We start from the raw sequence: 23221 nt of genomic DNA, 5'->3' as shown, positions 1-23221 counted from the left end.
ACTGTGGCAGAAACCCTGAAGGAACCCTGAAGGAACAGACCACACCACCACCACACACTCTCATCTAAATTCTTGCTGCCCTCTGAGACCTTATCAAACTCCACTAACCCCTCCTGGATCTGCTGACTCCTGCTTCTCCTGCTTGCACTGCTTGCACTGCTACCAGGAGAACAAACAAACAGGACTAAACTGAAGGTCCAGGACGTCGAGCACCACCGCCGCCGTGTTTACCCTGAACCAACAGGGGGAGCTGAGCAAACAGCAGAGCCTGTATAAAGAGGTGACGGTGGGTTGGTGCCAGTCCACCACTGCTTCTGCTGCCACCATGAACCTCCACCTGGGTCGCTACTTCTTGTTAGCAGGGCTGCTGCTGCTGGGCACCTGGGCCCAAGAGGACCAGGAGTGCCACGAACTGGTCAAGAACAGACCTCTGGACGACCACACAGGGGTAAGATAGCTTAGCCTTAAGCATTGTCCGTGCTATCCTGAAGGTCATCTGACCTCTGCTGGTCCGCAGATGTTGGGGAAGTGGTACACGATAGCCGGCTACACAAACAGCTCCGTGTTCGATGGCGTCCTCAACATCACTGACAGCTCCTGGATCAACATCGTCAAGTCTCAAGACGGCAGCCTGGTGATGCTTGAGGGAAACAAATTGTGAGTGTTCCAGACAGGACGGCGCCCCCTGGTTTGGCACCTGGTTTTGCACTTGGTTTCTATGGAGCGCTGAGGTTGACCTCTAGTACCCTGTGTTTCTCCTCAGCAACGGAACCTGCGTCCGCGCAAACATCAGCATGACGGTGGAGGGCGACCATGCGACGGCCAAGAGTGAGTTAGCTGCTAACACTAGCATTAGGATTAGCATTAGCATTGTGACTGATGTGCTTCCGTCCTCAGTGGGCAACCTCACCTCGGTCTTCAGCCTGCTACCCAGCTGCGACAGCTGCCTGGTCATCCACGGCTTCAACACCTTGAGGGACGCGAAGACCTTCTCCAAGTACTTCAAACTGGACATCAGCCTCCCTGAGGAGGACGAGGAGCACATCATCTCCTCCATCTACCTGATGGGTGGGCAGGGCCAGCAGACCTACACCGACCAACCGCAGCACAGCTTCCAAACGGAGGAACTCTGTGTTCATTCATTCATCTGTTGATTCTGTTTCCAGCTGCAGCAACAAGCAACAAGACGGCCCTGGAGCCGGAACTGGAGAAGTTCAAGAAGCAGGCCGGCTGCCTGGGCTTTACTGGAGAACCAGACTACCAGCACGACCAAACCAAAGGTGCCTGCTCATCAACAGCCAGTCAGTCAGTCAGTGAATCAGTCAGTCTTTAAGTCAGTGAATCAGTCATCAAGTCAGTGAATCAATCAATCAGTCAGTCAGTCAGTCAATTAGTTAGTTAGTCAACCAGTCCGTAAGTCAGTCAATCAATTAATCAATCAATAATCAATCAGTCAGTAAGTCAGTCAATCAATAAGTCAATCAGTCAGTAAGTCAGTCAATCAATCAATCAATCAATCAATAATCAATCAGTCAGTCGATCAATCGGTCATCAATCATCTTGTCTCTTTCAGAGTTCTGTGGAGACAACGAGGGAATCTTCATGACACAAACTGGAGGAGTTGCAGATCAATAAATATTAAATAAGTTTGACAAGTGATCAATGTTTGTTTCTTCCTTTTTTCTGGATATAAAATGTGTGAAAGTGGGGGGAGCCTGGCTGAGGAGGAGGTGGGCCAATGGCAGTGAGGTGGGCGGGGCTTTGTGAGCAGACGAGTCTATCTGGGCTCATGTTGTCACGGTGCAGAGCTTTCAGACGAGTCAGACACATAAGGCAGGTCTAACACATCAGGCCCAATAGACACATCAGGCAGGTGAGACACATCAAGCATAATAGACACATCAGGCGGGTGAGACACATCAGGCACAATAGACACATCAGGCGGGTGAGACACATCAAACAGCTTAGCCACATCAGGCAGGTTCGACACATCAGGCAGGCCGGACACATCAGGTGTCCAACCTGATGTGTCGGACATCAGGTGTTTGACAGTTGTCCAACCCTAACCCACCAGGAACATTAGACACATACAGGCAGGTGAGACACACAAGGCAGGTGAGACACATCAGGCACAATAGACAAAACAGGCATCTTTGTCACATCAGGCCCAATCAGGCAGGGCAGGTTCCAATGAATCAAGGAAACAATAAAAAGCTCAGCTGTAAAACCAGAACTGCTGTGTTTAAACGTGATAAAAGTCGTTTCCTTGATCACCTTCATGTGACCCGTGACCACTGCAAAAAAACACAAACAAAAACAACACATTCACTACACATACACACACATTCACACACACACGCACGCACGCACACACACACACACACACACACACATTGAGCAGGAAGTCACATCTCCTGCAACTGGCTGCTAGCATTATCCGAGGAATGTGAGGCTAGTTAGCTAGCAAGCATGCTAATGTGGATGATAATGAAGGATGATAAAGTGCACAACAGTGGTGCTGCCCAGACACACAAACACACACACACACATAAACACACACACTGATTGCAGAGAGAAACAGGAAGCTGCTGCTGGTTTTTTTGGTCTCTTGGACCAGTTTGAACCAGATCTGACCAGTTTCACCTCAACCTGGAGTCCAACAACCTGCTGAGCACACCCACACACACACACACACACACACACACACACACACACACACACACACACACACACACACAAACATATCAGAAACACACATAAAGACACACACACACACACACACACACACTCACCCACACTGTGGACCCTGTTCATCACTCTGTAATGTGAACCATCCAGAGGACACATTCAGCCAAATCAGACAACTGTGTGGGCGGGTCCCGAGCTGCCAACACAGGCTCCACCCACCCGCCCACCTGATAGGGATAGATTGGCACCAGGCACCACCGGTTGAACGACCTGCTGAGCACACACACACTTTGGACCGGATCGGCCCGCTATAAAGCCCAGCAGCCACCAACACCGCCTCACCCTCTCTCCCTCTTTCTCACACAGCAGACGGGTGCGTTTGATTTGTACATCTTCACGGCAGAATGACTGCAGTCAAGATGGTGGTGGTTCTGCTGGCGCTGGCACTGCTCGGCAGCCAGGCAGCACCAACCGGACCCAATTGTGATGGTCTCAACAGGACCGTGAGCCAGGACGAGCTGCACAAGGTGAGTCTGGACCGCCCTTAAGGGCTAGCAGCTAGCCAAACGAGTCCTGTCAACTTTTGTTACCTCTGTGTTAGCGGTCATCTGGTAAGGCCTTACTAAAGAGTCAACTGTTCTCTGACTGAAGAGCTGGACCACCTGGTTCTGGTGGAGGTTAACTGGAGGTTGAGATCAACTCTCGACCTCCATCATGGGGACCATAGTTTGATCAGCAAAATGAGATACAAAATTCACAAGTTTGTACACACATTATTATTTTATATGCTATGAATAGGTCAGTCATTATTTCATGACTTGACATAGAAGCAGGACTGACCCCTTGACCCCTCCCCCTCCCACAGGTGAACGGTCACTGGGTCCTGGTCTATTCCGTCTCTCATGGTGTCAACGCTGAGGCGCTGCTGACCAACCTGACCAGCAGCCACGTGGATATCACGCTGGACCAGGACAACACCACCATCACCTACCACGAGAAGAACCTGCATGGGTGAGCTGGCATAGCATGGCATAGCATAGCATAGCATAGCATAGTATAGCATGGCATAGCATGGCATAGCATAGCATGGCATGGCATAGCATAGCATAGCATAGCATAGCATAGCATAGCATGGTATGGCATGGCATGGCATAGCATGGCATGGCATGGTACAGAGCCACACACCTGTGTAACAGGGGCCCAAAAAAGAAGAGGAGAATTCTAGAAGAGGAGCTAGCTGTTAGCTGGCTAGCAGCGACTCTCTAATGAACTCTCTCTCTCTCTCTCTCTCTCTCCCCCTCTCTCCCTCCCTCTCCCTCTCTCTCTCTCTCTCTCTCTGCAGGGAGGTGTGCACCACCTTCTCCACCAACCTGACGGTGACGTCAAAGAATGACAGCTACGAGATCAGCACCAACTACGCCTGTGAGATACACACTCACACAAATACACACACACACACACACAAACACACACACACACACACACACACACACACACACAAGACACACATGCACAGCAGGTTATCATGTGGTTATAGTGTGACATTGTTCCAATGGTTGTTGAACTGATAGTGCGTGTGTGTGTGTGTGTGTGTGTGTGTGTGTGTGAGACAGTGCTTGAGAAGAATGGCATAGTGACGATCGACAATGCGACGGAGCACGTTCAGGTCTTTGAGTCGTGTGCTGACAGTCTGGTCCTGCTGTTCATTGGAGAGGGAGATGGACACTACCTGCTGATCTACCGTGAGACACACACACACACACAGAGTTCACTGCCTGTATGGGAGCCTCATGGATGAACTCATGAAGCCACCTGGTGGTGAGGAGAGGGAGCTACAACTTAGACTTTGGGATTCATCTAATAACTGTTTGTCTCTCTCCCTCTCTCCCTCTCTCTCCCGCTCTCTCTCTCTCTCTCTCTCAACCCCGCTCTCTCTCTCTCTTTCTCTCTCTCAACCCTGCTCTCTCTCCCTCTCTCTCTCTCTCTTTCTCTCTCTCAACCCCGCTCTCTCTCTCTCTCTCAACCCCGCTCTCTCTCTCTCTCTCTCTCTTTCTCTCTCTCAACCCCGCTCTCTCTCCCTCTCTCTCTCTCTCTCTTTCTCTCTCTCAACCCCGCTCTCTCTCTCTCTCTCAACCCTGCTCTCTCTCTCTCTCCCTCTCTCAGGGAGGGAGGGTCACCACCAGAACCTTGAGCAGCAGAGAACATCCCACAGTGACTATGACAAGCTGGTCGAGTGTGTCAACATCCCACAGGGCCGCAAGTACATCTACGATGGAACCCCAGGTGCATAGCTCGGCCACCAGAGGGACTACTGAGCAGGCCTCACTAGAAGATCAACTCACCTTCTCTCTGTGTCTCCTCACAGATTCCTGCCACAAGAAATCTGCTCCTGAGAATAAGAGCGACTAGTCGTTACCTTTGACCTGCAGCGAATGATGAGCTCGACTAATAAAAGCAGTCGAACCAGCATTAATCTGTTCCACTGTGTCTTCATATGGTGTAAAGGTTAGGATGTTAGGATGATGAGGGTAAAGGTTAGGATGTTAGGATGATGAGGGTAAAGGGTTAGGATGATGAGAGTAAAGGTTAGGATGTTAGGATGATGAGGGCAAAGGTTAGGATGTTAGGATGATGAGGGTAAAGGGTTAGGATGATGAGAGTAAAGGTTGAGGTCAGGTGTGCAGTACATTATAAAAGGCAGAGAAACACTCTGAGCAGCATCATGACAGACCTCTGAACTCAACAAATTCTCCACTAGAAACTCTTTATTTCAAGGGGCGGTGGTGGTCCAATATCTCCAACATCTGCTGGAGGTGCAGCTGGTGAGCAGGTGAAGAAACAGGGGGATTAACATCAATAAACTCCACCCACACACACAATAAAAGCACACACTGGTGGTGGGGACTCCGTGTTCAGGGTGGAAGGTCACCTGACATTCTGCTCGCTCATCAACACACACCTGTTAGAAAACTGCTTCCTGTTTAACCTGAGACCTCATCTTTTACATCCAAGACAGTTTAACCTGGGGTGGAGGGTGGGGGGTGCTGTTGTAGCAGTCTTTATTCGTCCCTGTGGAGAAACTGGAGTTCAGCAGATCACACACAAACAAGGCATTTGTTTTTGTTTTTTTTGTCACCCTTTGTAAAGCTTTCTTGGGTTCCTTGAAAGGCACTATATAAATGCAAGTAACTATTTATTATTACTATTTCAGAAATATATAAATAAATAATTCATCAAACAGTCGCAAGACATTCATCATACATAGAGCACAGTCGTCACATCTCATAAATGGTAAATGGACTGCACTTATATAGCGCTTTTCTAGCACCATCACGGTACCCCAAAGCGCTTTACAAAGGTCTCTGATTGACCCATTCACACACCAATGGGTGGCTGCTGCCATGCAAGGCGCTGCCGGCCCCATTGGGAGTAATTTAGGGCTAAGAGTTTTGCCCAAGGACACAACAAAAGACTAGGATGGAGCAGCAAACCTTCCGGTCATTGGACAACCCGCTCTACCTCCTGAGCCACAGTCACCCCGCATGGGAGAAATACTTTTAATGCTTCTGCAGACCAGCTGAGAAGCTCAGGCCAGGAACTGCACTGGCTGTTAAGGATATTAATATCCTGAGGCACAAAGAAGAATTTGGCTGTTTTTTGTAAGGGGAGGGGTATTGTCGCCCTGAAGGAAGCAAATCAAACCACAGGTCGCCAGTAATGTTCCTCACCTTGTTTAGCATCCTCTGTCTGTAGATGCTTTCCAAAGCTTGGCAAAGTACAGCCCAACAATTTGCTGTATAGTGATATAAACTGGTGGGGCCACAATGGGTTGCACAGTGTGCCAGAGGGGGGTAGCGGAGCAGCAGCAGGTGGATGGAGTGTTTTGGTGAGCCACCTCATAGGAGGAAACAATGTATCATGGGATATGTAGAAAACGTGTTGCTTTAATGTCAATGTAAAAAGCAAAGTTAGCTCTTTATTGAAATGACTTGGAGGAAACATGGAGGAAATACAGCTGTTTGATGACTGACTGACTGATTCTTCAAGTTCAGAGGTTCGGATTATAAAGCTTGAACGGGCCGCATATTGGGTCCTGGGCCGTTTTTTGTCCACATCCAAGACCTTCAAAGTGCTGAGATGTCTGTGGCGCCACAAAGCAGGAGACAAGCACACTGGCTGTGTCTCAATTCAGGGTCTGCATCCTTTGAAGCCTGCATTTGAAGGCCAGTTGCGTCACAGCACTGCGCCACAGCTTGTCCCAATTCACTAAAATTCGAAGGATGTTCCAAATGCGCCCGTCAAATGCATCCGACTTTTAGCTGATACCGCTAAACCGCTACTACCCTTCACAGCCTCCCGTATCCCAGGATGCTTTGTGTGTTGCTGCAAAGCCTCCTGGGATCCTGGGAAGTCAGCTGAAATGGCGCCATCTACTGGCAAAGACACAAAATATTTTTTTTTTTCACAATTTGTTTATTGACTTTTTCATTTTAATAAACACACATACATACATTCAAAGGTTTAAAAAAAACAAAAAACAACAACAACAACAACAACCCTTTTACCCCGCTCCCTCAACAAGATCTGCTGTAAATGAAATGCGTACACAAATATGAACATGTACACAGAAACAACAAGTTCGGTCAACCTTTTCAACTCCACTTCAACTACACAATACCAACACTCCAGACATGAAATCAGTAGCAAACTATCATAAGGTCACAAAGGCAGTGGCATCTGTCCTTGTCCAGGCGTTTGCCCATTAAGGTTCTTCATGAAAGTTAGGAAAGAAGACCACATATCGTAAAAGTCCTCAATTTTCCATTTTGCCGTAAGTCCGTTTTTCCAGTGCCAAGTTAGATGACAGTTCTGTAATCAATTGACCAGAGGTGGGTCCCGGGGTCTCTTTCCATTTTAAGGCAATCACACGTTTAGCTTGTAACAGGCAGAAAATAATTAGTTTACGTTCCCACACAGTTACTGGGAAATCCTCAGGGTATATGTGTAACAAACATATTTTAGCTTCAAATGGAATCATCCTTTTTTTTTTTTTTATCAGTTTGGAGATTAAATCAAGAACCTCTTTCCAAAAAACATTGCATTTTTTTTGACAACTCCACATGCAATGCAACAGGTTAACAATTTATTCCGTGCACTTTATGCAACAGTCAGGAATATTAGGATTAAAGTGGTGTCATTAAACAGGTGTGACATAAGTCCTAAGCAGCCATTTATATTGACGAAGTTTGCCTCTTGTATTCATTATATTTATAGTTTGAGTTTGGGCCAGAAGACATGGCTTCTCCCAATCCTCTACCCTTATGTTTGACTGAAGATCATTCTCCCATGCTGATAGACAAGAGAGAGAGCTTTCTTTAGAACCTGCTAATAATACACCATAAAGTATGGATATTTTAACTCTGCCCTGTAGGTGATTTACCAGGATCTGTTCAATGGTAGATGATGGTTCTGATGTAGTTTTAGTTTGTGAGTATAGAGAGAAAGAGGTTTTGAAAAAAGGATGGGTTGTCACCATTAGTAGCATATAAACATATTAAACTAATTTGAGTGGACACTATGGTACCGTTAAGCATAATATACTTCCCTGATGTGTCTATGTTTTTGTTTTTTAATTGAAAAGAGATTGATTTATGAATTAATATTATGACTCCTCTGGCATGAGATGAAAAGACAGCAGAATGAACTTGCCCTGGCAATCTGTTTCTAACTCTATTTACATCACTTTCTGCTCAATGAGTTTCTTGTAGGAAAATTATGTTGGCCTTCATTTGCTTAATCCTGTTCAACATTTGTTTCAGTTTTACCAATTTATTCAGCCCTCTTGTATTCCAGCTGGAGATTTTCAACTCTGATCTAGTAGTCATTCGTGTTTTAAATAGATGAGCATATTCAGAAGACATGAACCGAAAAACTGAAAGTACAAATCCAAGAACATGAAGAACATAGCACCGAGATCTTATTCCCTCCCAAGACCCCTGAATGCACTTCCCCATACGAAATACATATGAACCAGAAAAAGAGTTAAAGAAAAAAAACATTTTAAGGCGAAAATGAAAGTAAAATAAATGAATTCAGTAAATATATATATAATATAGTATATATAATATTTTATGTGAAATTTCAATGCCAGCCGGCCGACAAAGGATGCAGACCCTGAATTGAGACACAGCCACTTACTTCTCTGTAGACGTTGAGGCACCTCGCAGTGACGTCACACCTGAGCAGGTGTTTCCAGGAGCGCCAGATTGGTGACAAGTCAGGTGTGCCTCAGGTGCAATCTGGGTAAAAAAAAAAAAAGAAAGAAAGAAAGAGGATGATTAACGTTGAACAGGGCTGCTGCTATTATTATTAATATCATCATCATTATTATTAGTTTGAGAGCGGGGCCGGAAGTAAAAACCTCCCGTGACACAGAAAGGTGTCAATATACCTGTTTTAACCTGTTTTTAACTTGTACAAATGGAAATATCTATCTATATATGTGTATGTATTGATACATATATATATATATATATATATATATATATATATATATATATATATATATATATATATATATATATATATATATATATACATACATACATACATACATACATACATACATACATACATATATATATATATATATATATCTTCAACACGCTCCAATGTTAAAACACTCAGCAATATATATATATATAGATATATATATAGATATATACATATATATCTTCAACACGCTCCAATGTTAAAACACTCAGCACTCAATCTCCATCGTCAACACAGCGACTCATTAGACTTCCGTGACGTCACTTCCTGCAGATATTCAACATGGAGTCGTCAGGGCTGAAGCTGAGTTTTTGGGAGAACGGACCAAAGCCGGGACAGTTCTACTCGTTCCCCGGCGGCAGCAACACCGGGCCCGGAACATCATGCGGGCCGGTCCGGCACACACTGTGAGTGACCCGCTGGGACCAGTACCGGTAACGGCTCCCGTGAAACGAGACTCAGATCCCGCGGTGGGTTTCGGTTTGTGGGTGCTGCATCATCATGGAGAGGCTAGGCTTACGGAGGCTAGGTTAACGGGCTTCAGTAATGAAAAGCCCTTCGCTTTTAGCTTTTTACAGGATCACAGACACTTGGGGACGTTTTTTATGATCACGTACAATGTTTGTTTTTGGGTTAAAAAAAAAAAGAATTCTTCTGTATCTTAGAATGCTGCGTTGTATTTAGCGAGTTAGCTGGCTAGCAGGCTAACAAGCAGCTCTGAACACAAAGCTCTGGCGGTTTGAAGAGTGAACGGATTAGGTCTACGGGCTCCAAAATAGCGACGTGGCTGATGGTTCGGGGTCGGTGACGTATCGGACTGTGTCACTGGTTTTGATCTGAAAAGTGTGAGCAGCAAAGTGTAGCTGATTGGAAGAAGATGTTGAGTTAGCCTTAGCCAGTGATCCGGCCGCCGTCACTTCCTGTTTCCGGTGCTGACTCCTCGCTCCCGTGCACCCCCCTTCTTCTTCTTCTTCCCTTCAGGAACCCCATGGTGACCGGGACGTCGGTGCTAGGCGTCAAGTTCAACGGCGGCGTCATCATCGCCGCTGACATGCTGGGCTCATACGGCTCTCTGGCCCGCTTCAGGAACATCTCACGCCTCATGAAGGTGACACACAGCGCCCTCACGTGGATGGCAAAGGAGCAGGAGGTGGACGTAATGACGCCATGTCTGTCGGTCTGTCTGTCTGTCACAGGTGAACAACAGCACCATCCTGGGAGCCTCAGGAGACTACGCAGACTACCAGTACATGAAGCAGGTCATCGAGCAGATGGTGTAAGACAAGCGTGTCCAAACCTTTTTCACTGAGGGCCACATAACATAAAAATATAGGAGGGGCTGGGCCACTTACTAGAAATTAGGTATATAGCCTTAACTTTAGTGTATTAAAGTTAGAAAAATCAATTAAAAGTGCTCAAATATGTTATACTGTTGGAATATAATTAAAGACAAAACTGCCTTCATCACAGCTTTCCATAAATGGATCTTTATTGATTTATTCAGACAAAGCTTTGGCAGCTCATTCTCAGAACAGCAGCCTCACATTTCTTCTTACACAGAAGATTTACAGTACAGAGAAAAAACAATAAAGGGGAAAATGGGCCGGGTAAATTTCAAGCTTGTTATTTAAATTATTAGGCTTAGCAACACAGCTATTAACGTTAGTTTGAAACGGTTTTCAACTTTAACAGACTGAACTGGACTTAATAACAGGAGTGCATATAATTTTAGTAAATTATTCTGGTGAGTATCAGCTGCACTGTGAGTGTAAATCGGGCCATCCAGCTGCGGTGCTGATCCGACGCCACTCGTCCCAAAAATTCGGACAAATGTCACTTGATCAAGGAGCAAATCTGCATCAGATGAGATCAGCTGACTTTGCGTGTGCAGTGTGTACGCTGTGCACAGCGGTGTGTACTCTGTGTGTTAACAAGAAAAAACGCATATAAGAAAGTGGTGCGCAAAAGCAGGGTAGTGACAGAATTGATGCGCATTATTGATATTTGTCGCGTGTGTACCTGCACATGCATGCTTATTAACACACGGGTACTGTGGAATATATTTTTTACTCACCTAAAGTGGGAACGGCATTGCACTCAGTGGGAGCAACTCCCCCTGGTGTTAAAACTAAGAAGTGCAATACACTCAGTCAAAAGTTGAAGTGCGGGCCATATTCTATTCTATTCATAAAATTTCTTGCGGGCCAATTAAAAATGGACTGTGGGCCGCAGTTGGCCCGCGGGCCGTAGTTTGGACAATCCTGGTATAAGATGATCTCACACACAGCGCTGGAGGTCAGGGTTAGGATGGTGGGGGTAAAGGTTATGATGTTAAGGGTACAGGTTGAATTTAGGATGTCGGGGTAAAGGATGGGGCCAGGGTTGAGGTGTTCAGGGTTCAGACAACAGCAGGCTGTAGACACTGACCTGGTCTCTCTCTGCTTGGTGGTGGGCAGTATCGATGAGGAGCTGCTGGGTGATGGACACAGCTACAGTCCCAAGGCCATCCACTCCTGGCTGACCAGGGTCATGTACAACCGCCGCAGCAAGATGAACCCGCTGTGGAACACGGTGGTGATCGGAGGCTTCTACAACGGAGAGAGGTGAGCAGGGCCGAGATTGCTCGCTCGCTGGGTGAGTGGGCCATGGACGTCCTAACTACGGTCTTGATCCGACCACCTTGTTGCCGTCCCCCAGTTTCCTCGGTTACGTGGACAAGCTGGGCGTGGCCTATGAGGCTCCCACCGTGGCCACAGGCTTTGGAGCTTACCTGGCGCAGGTAGGTCCTTCTCCTGTGACAAACCACTGGCTGTGCTTGTGTACATGGTTTCAGGTGTGTGTGTGTGTGTGTGTGTGTGTGTGTGTGTGTGTGTGTGTGTGTGTGTGTGTGTGTGTGTGTGTGTGTGTGTGTGTGTGTGTAGCCTCTGATGAGAGAAGTGGTGGAGAAGAAGGCGGACATCAGCCAGCAGGAGGCCCGGGACCTGGTGGAGCGCTGCCTCAAAGTGCTCTACTACCGAGATGCCCGCTCCTACAACAGGGTGGGTTCCGCAGGCCTCATTGGCCATCTGAAACAGGAAGTAGAAAAATTAGCACACTAGCTGCGAACGTGTCCCAGTGGTCTCTATGACGCTAACAAGCTAACTATATTTTCTTTGTTTCAGTATGAGATCGCCATCGTGACTGCAGACGGCGTGGAGATTGTCGGCCCCTTGTCCTCTGAAACCAACTGGGACATCGCTCACCTGGTCAGGTGAGGCTCCTCTCATAGGCTGGAGCTAACAGATTATCGCACTAGAATCACTGTCTGATTTAAACAAAGGTGTAGACCAGACGTGGGTAAACTACAGCCCCAGGACCCATGTGCGGCCCTTTAAAGCTCTTCTAATCTGGCCCCCCCAAACTTGAAGAAGTGATATTAACAGTCAGGCACCAAACAGCTGTCTTTCGTCCATGTTTCCAGTGCTTTCACAGTCATTTCAATAAAGACCTAAACACTGTGAGGCTTCAAAGACACTGATTTAGTTGCAACTTTGCTTTGCTTCATTTTCAGTTGAAATTAAAGCAACAGGTTTTCTACATATCCCATGATATTGATTGTTTCCTCCTATTGGTTGGCTCCCCAAAACACTCCACCCATCTGCTGCTGCTCCGCTGCCCCCCTTTGGCACATTTTAGAACCCACTGTGGCCCACTAGTCAAAACGTTTGCCCACCACCTGGTTTAGAGACCAAGATACGCAGCAGTTCTCTTGATAATGAGGTTGGCTTTGTTGTTGTCTGGAGGGCCACCACTAAAGGGCGCTGTAGCAAAATTAACTTTTCTGGACCAGGTTTTTCGGTCAGGTTGATCCTTGCCCTCAAAAATAAATGTCATGATAGAGTGATGAATAATAACATCTTTAGCAGTTGTGTGTCGTTTCTTCGGAAGGCAGCAGCTTGTTTGCAGTTTGATGATACATTTTTATGTCCTGCTTAGTTTTTGACTCTTGTGTTTTATCTGCAGTGGGTTTGAATGAAGATCAGCAGTTTGAAGAGGCTTCATCGCGCATCAACTCACCCAGTTTTTCTCATGTTCGTTGTGACTTTTGTATAATGGAAAATAAAAGTGATTAATCTTACGTAAACATTGTCACAGAGTATTCATTCATTTTTTTCCAATTAAAAATAATTTTATTCCAATAAAAAAGTCAGACTTGTGAGCATATTTTAATGTACAGCGTGCTTTTGTGTCAATATTAAAATTTAAAAATAAATGATTGTAATGCAGTATTTATATGTTAGGACATTTATGATGTCACAAATGCATATTTATTTATCATTAATATATCAAAAACGTAAACACAAAGGTTACTTTGAATCTCACTACAAAAACACGGAGGCCGTTGCTATGCAGACTTTGCAAAATAAATGCATCTGTATTGTAACTGGGCAGACCAGAAAACCTCGTCCAACCGAAATAATCCCCCACGAAAAAACAGTTCCGCTTAGCCAATGGAAATTCACCCGCCGCTGGTATCCGAGCAGGTTTTACGCAGCAGACCAATCAGGAGACACTCTGGCTTTGTAGTCAGGCAGACATAACCAAGTCGTCCAATCACAAAAAAATCCGAAGGGGGATTTTTGCTGTATCTGAGCTTAGGTATTTCCTTTTTACTCTTATAAAAATAAATACTCGAAAGATATTCATCGAAATCGCCTCGGTTTTAACCGCGCTAATAATGCACCGATGTCGGGGGTGTTTTTTGGCTTTAAGCGGCGGGAAAACGGCATAGTTGGCAGAGCGTTTCACCACCAGCTAGCTCACCGCTCGCGGCTAGGCTGAGCTACAATGGCTAGCTGTGGCTGTGCTAACTCGGTCCCGCGGCTAACTAGCGCCACTCGGTCCGCCGGAAGAGACTTTCCGTCGGCGAACCTTTTTTTTTTTTTTTTTTACCTAACGCCGTTAAACGGAGCCGTTCACTTCAGTTCAGCTCGCGGTACCGCGTCGGACCGACACACACACGGCCGGACCGAGCTGACCGCTGCTAGCTAGGCTACTTAGCTCCACAGCAGGAACATGTTGCGCTGTGTGTGTGTGTGTGTGTGTGTGTGTGTGTGTGTGTGTGTGTGTGTGGTAGCAGTAGTCAATGGAAGGCGCATGACCAGCGGCGCTGCTCGGCTCGGCTGTGAGAGCGGTACAGATATGACACAACTCGGGCCGCCCGCCTGGTGCCCGGTGCCCGCCCGCCCGGGCTGTCGGCGCTCGGACTCCCAACAAAGCATGCGTCAGCGACGCGGAATGACTCCCGCTGACACACTGGGGTGTCGCCGGGCTTCAAGTAGGGGAACCGGCTCTGACTTTGGGCTCGCAGCGGGGGAGTAGTGCTGAGCTCCAGTGGCCGGGGACGGGAGGTGTCCCTCCGCGGCTCCCGGAGCTGCGCAGCCGGCCATCTCAACCGGGCTGACCGGCAGACAGCGACGGTGGCCGGGAGGAGACATGAACCGTAGTTGCGCTGCAGCACCAACGAAGTCGAATTAGCCAGAATTCCGACTGAGAACGAGTTTTTATAAACTGATATGTTTTAAAATACCTGAAAACAATTAAAACACGTTTTTTTTTCTCTACTGGTTGAACTGGTTAACCTGGTTGTACTGGTTGAAATAGTTAACCTGGTTGTACTGGATAAACTGTTTGAAGTGGTTGTACTGGTTAAACTAGTTAACCTGGTTGTACTGGCTGAACTGGATAAACTGTTTGAAGTGGTTGTACTGGTTAAACTAGTTGTATTGGTTAAACAAGTTAACCTGGTTGTACTGGTTGACCTAATTGGTAGTGACAGATTGTTGTGTGTTGTTGTCAGATGGTGCTGTGGGGCCGTGGTTAGGAGGTCCAGATGTGGCAGCAGCAGCAGCAGCAGCAGCAGCAGCAGCAGCAGAAGGCCGATGTCCCTCCCAGGCGGCCAGGGGGCGCTGCTGCTGCTGCTGCCCTGGAGGCCAGCGATGGGGACACAGAGCCCAGCATGCTGCTGCAGAAACTCAAGAGCAACATCTCGTAAGAAAGCAAGCAGCCACAGTCCACACACACAACACTGATCTCCCCCTGCTGGTACCACCTGGTACTACTACTACTACTACTAACCTGTCCTGTCCTGTCCTGTGTGATCTGTGTTTGCAGGAAGAGCGTTCAGACCAAAGTGGATCAGATCCTGGTAAGTGTGTGTGTGTGTGTGTGTGTGTGTGTGTGTGTGTGTGTGTGTGTGTGTGTGTGTGTGTGTGTGTGTGTGTGTGTGAGAAAGAGAGTGAGTGTGTGTGGATAAGTGACTGGCTGTGCTTGTGTCTCTGTGTGTGTGACAGTCTGTACGTTTAAATGACACAATGAGAAAACCAAATTATTGCCTTAGTCCGACTATGAACGGAGTTTGAGAACTCCGATTGACACCCAGGTAATGCAATTGGAATTCGAATTTCTCCGCCATGTATACGCCTTAGTCGGAGTATAACTGGACAATGCGTGTGCGCATGCGTCACACCCCCACGCCAGTGTCTGCCCCCGAAATAAAAACATTTAAGAACAAGCTCCTTCAGCGTGTGGTGTGCTGCTAGGAGTTTGTGTATAACTGAGGACACAACCGAGAACCTTTTAAGTTAATTTGTGTTTTCCAAAAAAAAGTTTGCAGCGACACGGTGCTCTGTACAACTCACCAGTTCATACAGAACAATGGCGCTTCTCACCTGGAGTGGAATTTAGGCTCGTAGTTACTTCCTGGAGGCTCGAAACACCTTCACAAGTCAACAAAGTTTCTCAAATGATCTGCATGTTATTCGGAAATGTGTTCATAACTCTTCCATTGTCGTTATGTTTTCTACTTCTGTTGATCAACACTATAAAAGGAGTTGGTAGATACGTTTCATTGCCTCTACTGAAGCTCCATACACTACAATGCCAAACCCTTTCCCACAGTCTGTTTTCCGAACCCGTATGCACCAAGAATGAAGGGTTCGGATCTCTCGCCACGGTGACGACACAAAGTATAGAATCAAAGACATGGTTTTGTTGTAGCCCCCCCAACAGCACACAGTGTTGTTGTCTGACTCTCCAAATCACCATCGGTTTCCTTACCGAACAGCTGCTGCGCCGCCGTCAGCTGATCATCAAAATTTCACACACATGTTGTTACTAGCGATTCTAATGTAAGTAAAGAAAACATGATAGCTGAGGGAAACCAGCTGCCTCAGGCAGCCCAAATCAAAATGTTACCTGGATGCTGACTTCATTTACTAATACTGGAAGAAAGCCATGCTAGCTGTGAGTCTCAGTAGCTCACAGACGTAGACAGCTGATAGATAGCGTTCACTACAAGAGTATATTCGCTGCGTTAGATGTGGGCTTCGACAGTAAATTTGCCAGTGATATTTTTATGTACGTTTGTGAATTTTTTGACCAATCTGCTGACAGCACGTCTGTAGCTGTTCGGTGAGGAAACTTAAATTGAAGACCAGCACAGACATTACACCGGTTTAGTCCGATTAAGCTCGGTATGTAAACGTAGTCACTGATAGTGATAGTGCAAGAGTGTGTGTGTGTCTCCACTAACCTCCTCTTTCTTCTCCTCCTTCTCCTCCTCCTTGTCCTCCTCATCAGTTTGATGTCCAGAAGTTCTCAGACAACGACAAATTGTACCTGTACCTCCAGCTGCCCTCGGGACCCGGCTTTGGGGACAAGGGAGGAGGAGGAGGTGGGGGTGGAAGTGGAGGAGGTGCAGGAGGAGGTGGTGACTCCTCCTCCTCCTCCTCCCTCAGCCCCTCAGACCAGCTGCACACCTGCAACTGGATCCGCAGCCACCTGGAGGAGCACGCCGACACCTGCCTGCCCAAGCAGGACGTCTACGAGACCTACAGGTGGCGCCACCAGCACCTCCACCAGCCAGCCAGTGATGAGTGTTTGGTCATGTGACTAAGCTGTCCTTCTTCCTCCCATCCTGCAGCAGGCACTGTGATAACCTGAAGCAGAAGCATCTGAGTGCCGCCAACTTTGGGAAGATCATCCGAGACATCTTCCCCAACATCAAGGCCCGCAGGCTAGGGGGCCGAGGACACTCCAAATATCCTGCAGTTTTCAATCATCACAGCCCCTCCATCCTCCTCCTTCCCCTCCTTCTCCTGCATCACACAGGGGCTACGCTATCTTGTAGTGGCGTCTGAATCCTGAGTGACCATCACTGTTCATTATCTAGTCACTCAATGTCTCCCACAATGCATCGCTATCAGGCATAGTGGCACAACCAGTAGGGTCACTCGACCCAGTGGCCGTATATCCCATCATGCATCGCATCGCTCACACTGACCCACAGGTAAAAAAAAAGGCCAGTGTTGGTTTCAATGTGGGAGACTATCACAACAGTAAAGAATAGCATGCTAGCAGTGTTAGCGGAGGTTGGGGGGTGTATAGGAGCAGGAGCCTCCAGGGCGCCCCCTACAGGCCAGTGTGACTCCTTGACTTGCAGCTGCCACATACTGTTACAGTGGCATCAGGAGGAAGACGGTGCTCAACATGCCTCTACTGCCCAACCTGGACCTGAAGAACGACCCGGTACACACACACTCACACACACACACACACACACTGAGACACACACCTCCACATGTCTTACCTCCTCTCCACCCCCCAGGCGGAGCTGACGGAGCTGGTGCAGACGTACAAACAGGAAGTGACGGAGGCGGCGTGCGGGCTGATCTGTGATTGGGCGCAGAAGATCCTGAAGCGCTCCTTTGACACAGTGGTGGAGGTGGCCAGGTACCTCATCCAGGAGCACATCGTCAACCCCCGCTGTAGCCAGGCTCAGCTGGTCTCCTCTGCAGCACTGGCAGGTCTGGAGGGGTAGGGGGGTCAGTGTGTGACTTTGTGTGAGTGTGTGTGTGTCTCTGGTAGTCAGTTAGGGTTGTGCATCTCTGGTCTGTGGCCAATACGATACGTATCTCGATACATTAAAGATACGATACGATTCCCCCAATACGATGGAGTGCGATTCAGCACAGTTTGATCCAACACAATGTGATTTGATTTGAGACTCCGATGCAAAGGAATGATGCTATGCAATTCAATGAGTTTGATTATTTATTCACCAAAATACAAACATTCTGTATTTTTCAATTTAAATTTAAAGGTCTTTTGTGAACAAGTGGTTCACAATTAACAATAACAAGGCAAGTGCAATATACGTTATGAAAAATAAATAAACCTTTCCTTATTGCTTACGAATGGAATAAATGTAAACTCTTCTTGCTGTTGCTGTAAACAGACACCAGCCTAACTGTCATAGTAAAACAGTCACGACAGTGAAATAGCTTGGCTGTGATGAGAGACTGAAGCCAGAAAAAGATTCAAATACTCAAAAAAAAAAAAATAATGTGATGGTTCCTTGAACTCCATCAAAATGAGTACGCAATGCAACTACTCATTGGTGTGTCGCTTTCAGTCCATACTGTATTATTCAACTGACATGTTCCACTCTACGGTTTTTCTTTAGGAATATCAGTTGATCCAGCACAGCACAGTGTTGTAACTGCCAGCACAGAATTCAGGAGTCCAGCAGTGGCCAGTGTTCTTTGTTGTTGGGCACTTTTGGCTGTAGAATCGTTCCACAAATAGCCGCAGAACGAGGGTGTCGTTCACGCCAGACTTGAAGCGGCACGCATCTACGTGGCCGGCTCGCACAGCGATCGTTTCGGCGTCTGATCTATTAATTTTTTTTAATTTTAATTTTAATTTTACAACTGTGCTGTGCTGTAAATTCCAGCACTGCGCTGTGCAGCGCTGTATCGGCCTGTGACAGACATAAAAAAACGATGCATCTAGATTTAATCCCAAAATTGCATCGATTCACGGCTGCTCTAACAATGCACTCGCATCGTGCCCGCACCTGTCCGAGTATCGATACACATCGGTTAATCTTCCCATCCCTATAGTCAGTGTGTCTCACCAGTGACTGCGCCCCCTGCAGGTGGTCCAGCGAAGCCCCACAAAGTGATCAAGAAGACTCTAGTCTGCTCCAAGACCGAGCCTGACCCCTCCCCCCCCTCCTCCTCCTCCTCCACATCTGACAACAAGGTGACGATGTCACAGAACACCTGACAACACCTGCCTGCCTGTGTGTGTGTGTGGCTGCTCACCACTTCCTGTCTGTCTGTGTGGCTCCACCCCCTCAGAAGGAAGTTGGTGACTCATCAGCCAGACATCAGACTGGAGACAAGTTGGCCCCGCCCCCTGGCCCTGGCCCCTCCCCATCCTCCCTCAAGCCTGCAGTATGGACACACACTCACACACAAACACACACACACACACATACACTCTCTTACACTGATTCTGGTATTCCCTCCAGGTGGAGGCGTTGATGAAGACATTACCCAGAATCCTCCCTCGCAGCTCATTGGTGGACGGAGCTCCACTGGCCGTGCGCTCCTCGCCGCCCTGCAGGGGGGGGGAAGCCGCCGCCGGCACTGCGGGCGGGGTGGGGGGCGCCTCTTCGGGGGTGGGCGGGGCCAAGGTGATTGCCATGGCGGCACTCCCCCAGCACCACCAGGGGGCGCCGCTGCCCCTCGTCATCCTGCCGCAGGGCTACCAGGCCGCGCCCCCACCGCAGGCCCCGCCCCCGCCACAGGCTGCGCCCACCTCAGTGCTCCACAAGGCCAAGCGCCCCTTGGAGGCGGCAGCGATGGGCGGGGCCTTGGCGGTGGGCGGGGCCTCGCCACTCAAGAGAAAACGAGGGCGGCCCAGGAAGACCCGCAAGGAGGAGGAAGTCCCACCCCCTGCAGCTCCGCCCACCCAGCCGCCAATCATCACCTCCCTCAGTGGGGGGGTCATCCAGAGGGCTTCCTCCTCCTCTGGCCCCGCCCCCTCATCTGGCTCCGCCCCCCTCCTGCTGCTCAGTGGGCTGCCCCCCCTCCCCCCCGATGGGGGAGCGGAGCCCCGCGGCAGGCCCCTCCTCCTGGGCTGGGTCGGGGGAGCGGGAGGGGGAGCTCGGACCCCCATGGTGGAGGTGATCCAGAAGGCTCCGCCCACCCAGCAGGTGGAGCAGCAGGTGGAGGTAACGCTGATGGAGCTGCCCCCCCCACCCCCCGCTGCCAGGGGGGAGGGGGAGGGGGAGGGAGGAGCGAGCACCTCCTCCTCCAGCAGGGGGCTCCACTAGCTCCCTGACCTCTTACCTCTGACCCCCCTCCTGGTGGAATCCCAGACTGGCCACCAGCCAATCAGAGGATAGATGAAGCCACGTCCCCCCCCGCCAGCCTTCCTCCATCTGCTACAGCTACTCCATCCTTTTCTCCTTCCTTCCTTTCCTTCCCGCCTACCTTCCTTCCTCCCCCCTTCCTCCTCTCTCACTCCCCCCTCCTCCTCCTCCTCCTCCTCCTCCTCCTCCTCCATCCTCCCTCCCTCCAGTGAACCCCAGAGTGTGAGACAGTGAACCAGGAAGTAGACCTCTCCAGGTGGTTGTAGTGAGAGAAGAGGGCCAGCAGTCAGCCAGCAGGAAGTAGCCTGAGCAGCGCCCCCTGCTGGTGGCCCCTCATTGCTGCTGCTGCTGCTGCTGCTCCTCCTCTGGAGCTCCACCTGCTGGTCCACACCTCCTGGTGGACACTTGGAGAGCAAGTACACCAACTTCCTCACAAGACTGGTCAAAGGGAAGAGAAGTTGAGACTCAGACTGGGACTGTTGCATGCTGGGAAAGTCTCTGAGTGGTCATCCTGGCTGCATTGCTTCCTTTGTGCTTCAAAAGAATCTCAAAGTTCCTCTTTCCTTTTCTTTCACCAAAGTCAAAGTGCCAACACGTCTGGACTCCTGGCCCCACCTGGCGGCCAGTCAGCCGCCACTCACACTGGGGGGAGGGTGGGTTTACATGATGACGTCATCAGGGACGCTCACTGGAAGCTGGAGGGACTGCGGGAAGTACTAAGAGTACTATGAGTACTGGGACTACTAGGAGTAATCTCTTCACTGTGGAGCTTTGTGCTCGGAAAAAATATATATCAAAAAACAAAAATAAAACCACCAGAAACGGGTCATGTGACAAAGACTAAAAAAATTAATCGGAATTCGGGTAGCGGCGTGTCAGCCGGCGATGATGGTGATGATGAAGGTGTATTTTTTTTCCCTGTGATATTTTTTTTCCAGTCATGTCTTTCTCTGCAGCTGATCCCCCCCCCCCCTCCCCTCCCTGGATGATAAACCCAGTGGTGATGTATTCACTGCAGGGCTGCTGCTACCTCTCTCACTCTGGAACTCTGGGTAATGTGGTTCCCTAGACAGCGGCTCTGCCCACAACCTTCCTCTGACCCTCACAACTGCTTCTGTTGTGTTGCGTTTTAATTATTTATCGCTGTTGTTGCTGTTCTTTCTTGTCGTCTGACTCATGTTTCCTCCACTTGTACAGCTGTTGATGTGCACATTTTAATTATTATGATTATCATAATGATTCTTCCTGTTGCTATGGAGATCTTCAGCGTCTGCCAGCCGACTTCCTGCATGGTTTCCTGTGACTTCCTGTTTGTTGTTTTTTTGTATACAAAAAACTTCAAAAGTTTGTTTTTTTGCACTTTGCTTATTGAATTGAGTGTTTTGTTTTGTTTTTTTGGTGGTGGGGGGAAGCTTCTCCTGCCCTCCCCCGTCCCGTTTGGCCTAAACCAATCAACGTGACATGATGCACCTTTACCTTGTAGCTCCGCCTCCCCGTCCCCCGTTTGTGTGTGTGTGTGTGTGTGTGTGTGTGTGCGCGCGCGCGCGCGTGTGTGTGTCTGTATCTGTGTACACGCGAGCGCGCGGACTGACATGGTGTATGATGTAAATCTTATTTTTTCCTTCAACTCACCATTGGGGGAATAAAGGATGAGACGTTCACTGACTGACTCCGCCTCCCTTGACTCTCACCTTTTACTTCTGGTCCCTTCTTCCTCTGCATCCTCCTCTTCCCCAGCCGCAGTCTGAATCAAACCATCACAGATAAAATCGTCATAAAGTTGTTATTGATGATGAGATGATTATATTTTAAATAGTTTGAACTGACCGGAAACGTTCGGTGGTCGTTATGACGTCACGACGTGATGATTGTGGTGGTGGTGTTGGGCGGCGGAAAATTTTTCAGTCCGAACGGAAAAATAAACCGGAACTCTTGAAGTTTAACCAGAGTAGGGAGACCAGAGCATAAAATTCCTTCAAACTAAAGTGCAGGTAGAACCCCCCCTCCCAGTGTACACACGGTGTCATTACAGCAGCCGATAAGCGGGTCAGTGGTTGGAAATAAAAACACTAAAGTGTTAAAATATGTTAATAAAACCGACATGTTTCCTGGTGGAGCGTTAATATCGTGCTTTTACTTTGGAATCACAACCCGGAAGTTCAGCTCGGTTCCGCCTGTGACTGCGAGCGCCTTGTCGACAATTGCGTCACTGTTACTTTAAAGCAGGCGAATCGAGCTGAGCCGAGCCGAACCGGACCAAGACCCGACACCCGGACCCGGACCAGTTGGACCGGAGAGAGGAGGCTCCAGTGGCTGGGTAGGTTCTCCTTCCTCCTCCTCCCCTGCGGCCCAGTCCGCTCCTCCGGTTCGGGTTCCGGCCCGTCGGCCCCCCGCGTCTCTTCGCTGCCGAACAGTCCAGGGTTCGGCTCTTAGACTCAGGGGCCTCCTGCTGCAGAACCTCGCTGTTCCGCTGTTTGTTTTCATCCGGGCGCGGCTCCTCCTCTTACTGCTCTTCCTCCTCCTCCGGTTACTGCTGCTGCTCCTCCACCTCCTTCTCATCCTGCTCCTCCTCTTCCGTCTGCTCCCCTCATGCGTTAGCCCTACTTAAAGACTCTTGCATATTGCTGATGACGTCACGACACCGGCTGCCCCCCCGGTCCAGCTCATCACTGGTCGGACTAGGAGGCTCCCAGCACCTGCAGCTGCTCACGTCTAGTTCATCTGGATCTGGGCTGATCTAGGTGAACTAGATGTCAGCACTGCAACACTGCAGAGTGA

General features: G+C 48.7%; 5 protein-coding genes and 1 long non-coding RNA gene across 6 annotated transcripts in view; 5 read left to right on the top strand and 1 right to left on the bottom strand.

The window, feature by feature from the left end:
• The first annotated feature begins 204 nt into the window (after positions 1 to 204).
• On the top strand, positions 205 to 1659 carry LOC142877108 (uncharacterized). The gene is made up of 6 exons (XM_076011487.1): positions 205 to 448; positions 518 to 657; positions 764 to 828; positions 898 to 1068; positions 1173 to 1280; positions 1574 to 1659. Exons 1-6 carry the CDS (start codon positions 326 to 328, stop codon positions 1633 to 1635), a joined length of 669 nt encoding a protein of 222 aa, XP_075867602.1. The 5' UTR covers positions 205 to 325; the 3' UTR covers positions 1636 to 1659.
• A 1362-nt stretch (positions 1660 to 3021) lies between these two features.
• Positions 3022 to 5157, top strand: LOC142877262 (saxitoxin and tetrodotoxin-binding protein 1-like). Its single transcript, XM_076011729.1, has 6 exons — positions 3022 to 3215; positions 3554 to 3699; positions 4031 to 4110; positions 4302 to 4430; positions 4852 to 4971; positions 5054 to 5157. The coding sequence occupies exons 1-6, from the start codon at positions 3093 to 3095 to the stop codon at positions 5095 to 5097; spliced, it is 642 nt and encodes a 213-aa protein (XP_075867844.1). The 5' UTR covers positions 3022 to 3092; the 3' UTR covers positions 5098 to 5157.
• A 4330-nt stretch (positions 5158 to 9487) lies between these two features.
• psmb4 (proteasome 20S subunit beta 4) lies at positions 9488 to 13357 on the top strand. The gene is made up of 8 exons (XM_076011596.1): positions 9488 to 9647; positions 10222 to 10348; positions 10437 to 10516; positions 11697 to 11843; positions 11938 to 12019; positions 12162 to 12278; positions 12402 to 12490; positions 13243 to 13357. Exons 1-8 carry the CDS (start codon positions 9523 to 9525, stop codon positions 13253 to 13255), a joined length of 780 nt encoding a protein of 259 aa, XP_075867711.1. The 5' UTR covers positions 9488 to 9522; the 3' UTR covers positions 13256 to 13357.
• Positions 13358 to 14963: 1606 nt separating this feature from the next.
• Positions 14964 to 22104, top strand: rfx5 (regulatory factor X, 5). The gene is made up of 9 exons (XM_076011597.1): positions 14964 to 15270; positions 15394 to 15427; positions 16861 to 17117; positions 17204 to 17320; positions 17730 to 17808; positions 17888 to 18086; positions 19220 to 19326; positions 19425 to 19520; positions 19598 to 22104. The coding sequence occupies exons 1-9, from the start codon at positions 15113 to 15115 to the stop codon at positions 20402 to 20404; spliced, it is 1854 nt and encodes a 617-aa protein (XP_075867712.1). The 5' UTR covers positions 14964 to 15112; the 3' UTR covers positions 20405 to 22104.
• On the bottom strand, positions 18321 to 18951 carry LOC142877275 (uncharacterized). Its single transcript, XR_012923812.1, has 2 exons — positions 18792 to 18951; positions 18321 to 18636 (listed from the first exon to the last, which is right to left on the bottom strand). It is a non-coding gene; the product is annotated as an uncharacterized LOC142877275 (long non-coding RNA).
• A 540-nt stretch (positions 22105 to 22644) lies between the features above and the next one.
• The window catches only part of LOC142877184 (phosphatidylinositol 4-kinase beta-like), a 9491-nt gene continuing 8914 nt past the window's right edge, over positions 22645 to 23221 (top strand). The window contains exon 1 of the mRNA XM_076011589.1: positions 22645 to 22760. The gene's annotated coding sequence lies outside the window, so the exon portion shown is untranslated. The remainder of the gene's footprint in view (positions 22761 to 23221) is intronic.

The sequence above is a fragment of the Nelusetta ayraudi genome, unplaced genomic scaffold, assembly GCF_046127955.1.
Source record: "Nelusetta ayraudi isolate G7.1 ecotype Tasmania unplaced genomic scaffold, CSIRO-AGI_Nayr_v1 ptg000135l, whole genome shotgun sequence".
NCBI lineage: Eukaryota > Metazoa > Chordata > Actinopteri > Tetraodontiformes > Monacanthidae > Nelusetta > Nelusetta ayraudi.
This window is presented reverse-complemented; position numbering and strand designations above follow the sequence as displayed.